The sequence below is a fragment of the Volvox carteri genome (assembly GCF_000143455.1).
Source record: "Volvox carteri f. nagariensis unplaced genomic scaffold VOLCAscaffold_393, whole genome shotgun sequence".
In the NCBI taxonomy this organism is placed as follows: domain Eukaryota; kingdom Viridiplantae; phylum Chlorophyta; class Chlorophyceae; order Chlamydomonadales; family Volvocaceae; genus Volvox; species Volvox carteri.
In genome coordinates this window covers 1-1,342 of record NW_003307922.1, presented here as the reverse complement: position 1 = coordinate 1,342, position 1,342 = coordinate 1, and the positions used below count along the sequence as shown (strand labels likewise).

The 1,342-nt window shown below is 51.1% G+C and overlaps 2 protein-coding genes across 2 annotated transcripts; one reads left to right on the top strand and one right to left on the bottom strand.

Annotated features, from left to right (window-relative positions):
* Window positions 1-8: 8 nt before the first annotated feature.
* Window positions 9-269, top strand: VOLCADRAFT_38731 (uncharacterized protein; the record flags this gene model as incomplete). The annotated part of the gene is made up of 1 exon (XM_002959589.1): window positions 9-269. A coding segment is annotated over one exon (261 nt), but the record flags the coding sequence as incomplete, so codon positions are not given.
* Window positions 270-385: 116 nt separating this feature from the next.
* On the bottom strand, window positions 386-1,248 carry VOLCADRAFT_71484 (uncharacterized protein; the record flags this gene model as incomplete). Its single annotated transcript, XM_002959588.1, has 2 exons — window positions 386-977; window positions 1,097-1,248. 2 exons carry the CDS (start codon window positions 1,246-1,248, stop codon window positions 386-388), a joined length of 744 nt encoding a protein of 247 aa, XP_002959634.1.
* Window positions 1,249-1,342: the final 94 nt, after the last annotated feature.

Genomic DNA, 1,342 nt, shown 5'->3' with positions numbered 1-1,342 from the left:
GGGTCGCTACGGGGTCGCTACGCGGTCGCTACGGGGTCGCTACGGGGTCGCTACGGGGTCGCTACTGGGTCGCTACGGGGTCGCTACTGGGTCGCTACTGGGTCGCTACGGGGTCGCTACGGGGTCGCTACTGGGTCGCTACGGGGTCGCTACGGGGTCGCTACGGGGTCGCTACGGGGTCGCTACTGGGTCGCTACGGGGTCGCTACGGGGTCGCTACGGGGTCGCTACGGGGTCGCTACGGGGTCGCTACGGGGCTCAGGAGTAACTAGTCCAGTTGCTAAGGGGAGGGGCCGTAACACGCCGTTTGGCTGCCATAGGGTTGCAGATTGCAATGCTTGCAGATCGCATATGCTTGCAGATCGCATATCGCATATGCTTGCAGATCACATATGGCATATGCTTGCAGACTGCATGTGTTTGCATATTGCATATGCATGCAGACTGCATATGCTTGCAGACTGCACATGCTTGCAGACTGCATATGCTTGCATATTGCTATGCTTGCAGACTGCATATGTTTGCAGACTGCATATGCTTACAGACTGCATATGCTTGCAGACTGCGTATGCTTGCAGACTGCATATGCTTGCAGATCGCATATGGCATATGCTTGCAGATCGCATATGCTTGCAGATCGCATATGGCATATGCTTGCAGATCGCATGTGCTTGCAGATCGCATATGGCATATGCTTGCAGATCGCATATGGCATATGCTTGCAGGTCGCATATGGCATATGCTTGCAGATCGCATATGGCATATGCTTGCAGATCGCATATGGCATATGCTTGCAGATCGCATATGCTTGCAGATCGCATATGCTTGCAGATTGCATATGCTTGCAGATTGTAATCCTTGCAGATCGCATATGGCATATGCTTGCAGATCGCATATGGCATATGCTTGCAGATCGCATATGGCATATGCTTGCAGATCGCATATGGCATATGCTTGCAGACTGCATATGCTTGCAGACTGCATATGCTTGCATATTGCTATGCTTGCAGACTGCATATGTTTGCAGACTGCAAATGCTTACAGACTGCATATGCTTGCAGACTGCGTATGCTTGCAGACTGCGTATGCTTGCAGACTGCATATGCTTGCAGATCGCATATGGCATATGCTTGCAGATCGCATATGGCATATGCTTGCAGATCGCATATGGCATATTCTTGCAGATCGCATATGCTTGCAAATCGCATTTGTCATATGCTTGCAGATCGCATATGCTTGCAGATCGCATATTGCACATGCTTGCAGGTCGCATATGGCATATGCTTGCAGATCGCATATGCTTGCAGATCGCATATTGCATATGGTTGCAGAGGCGCATATGC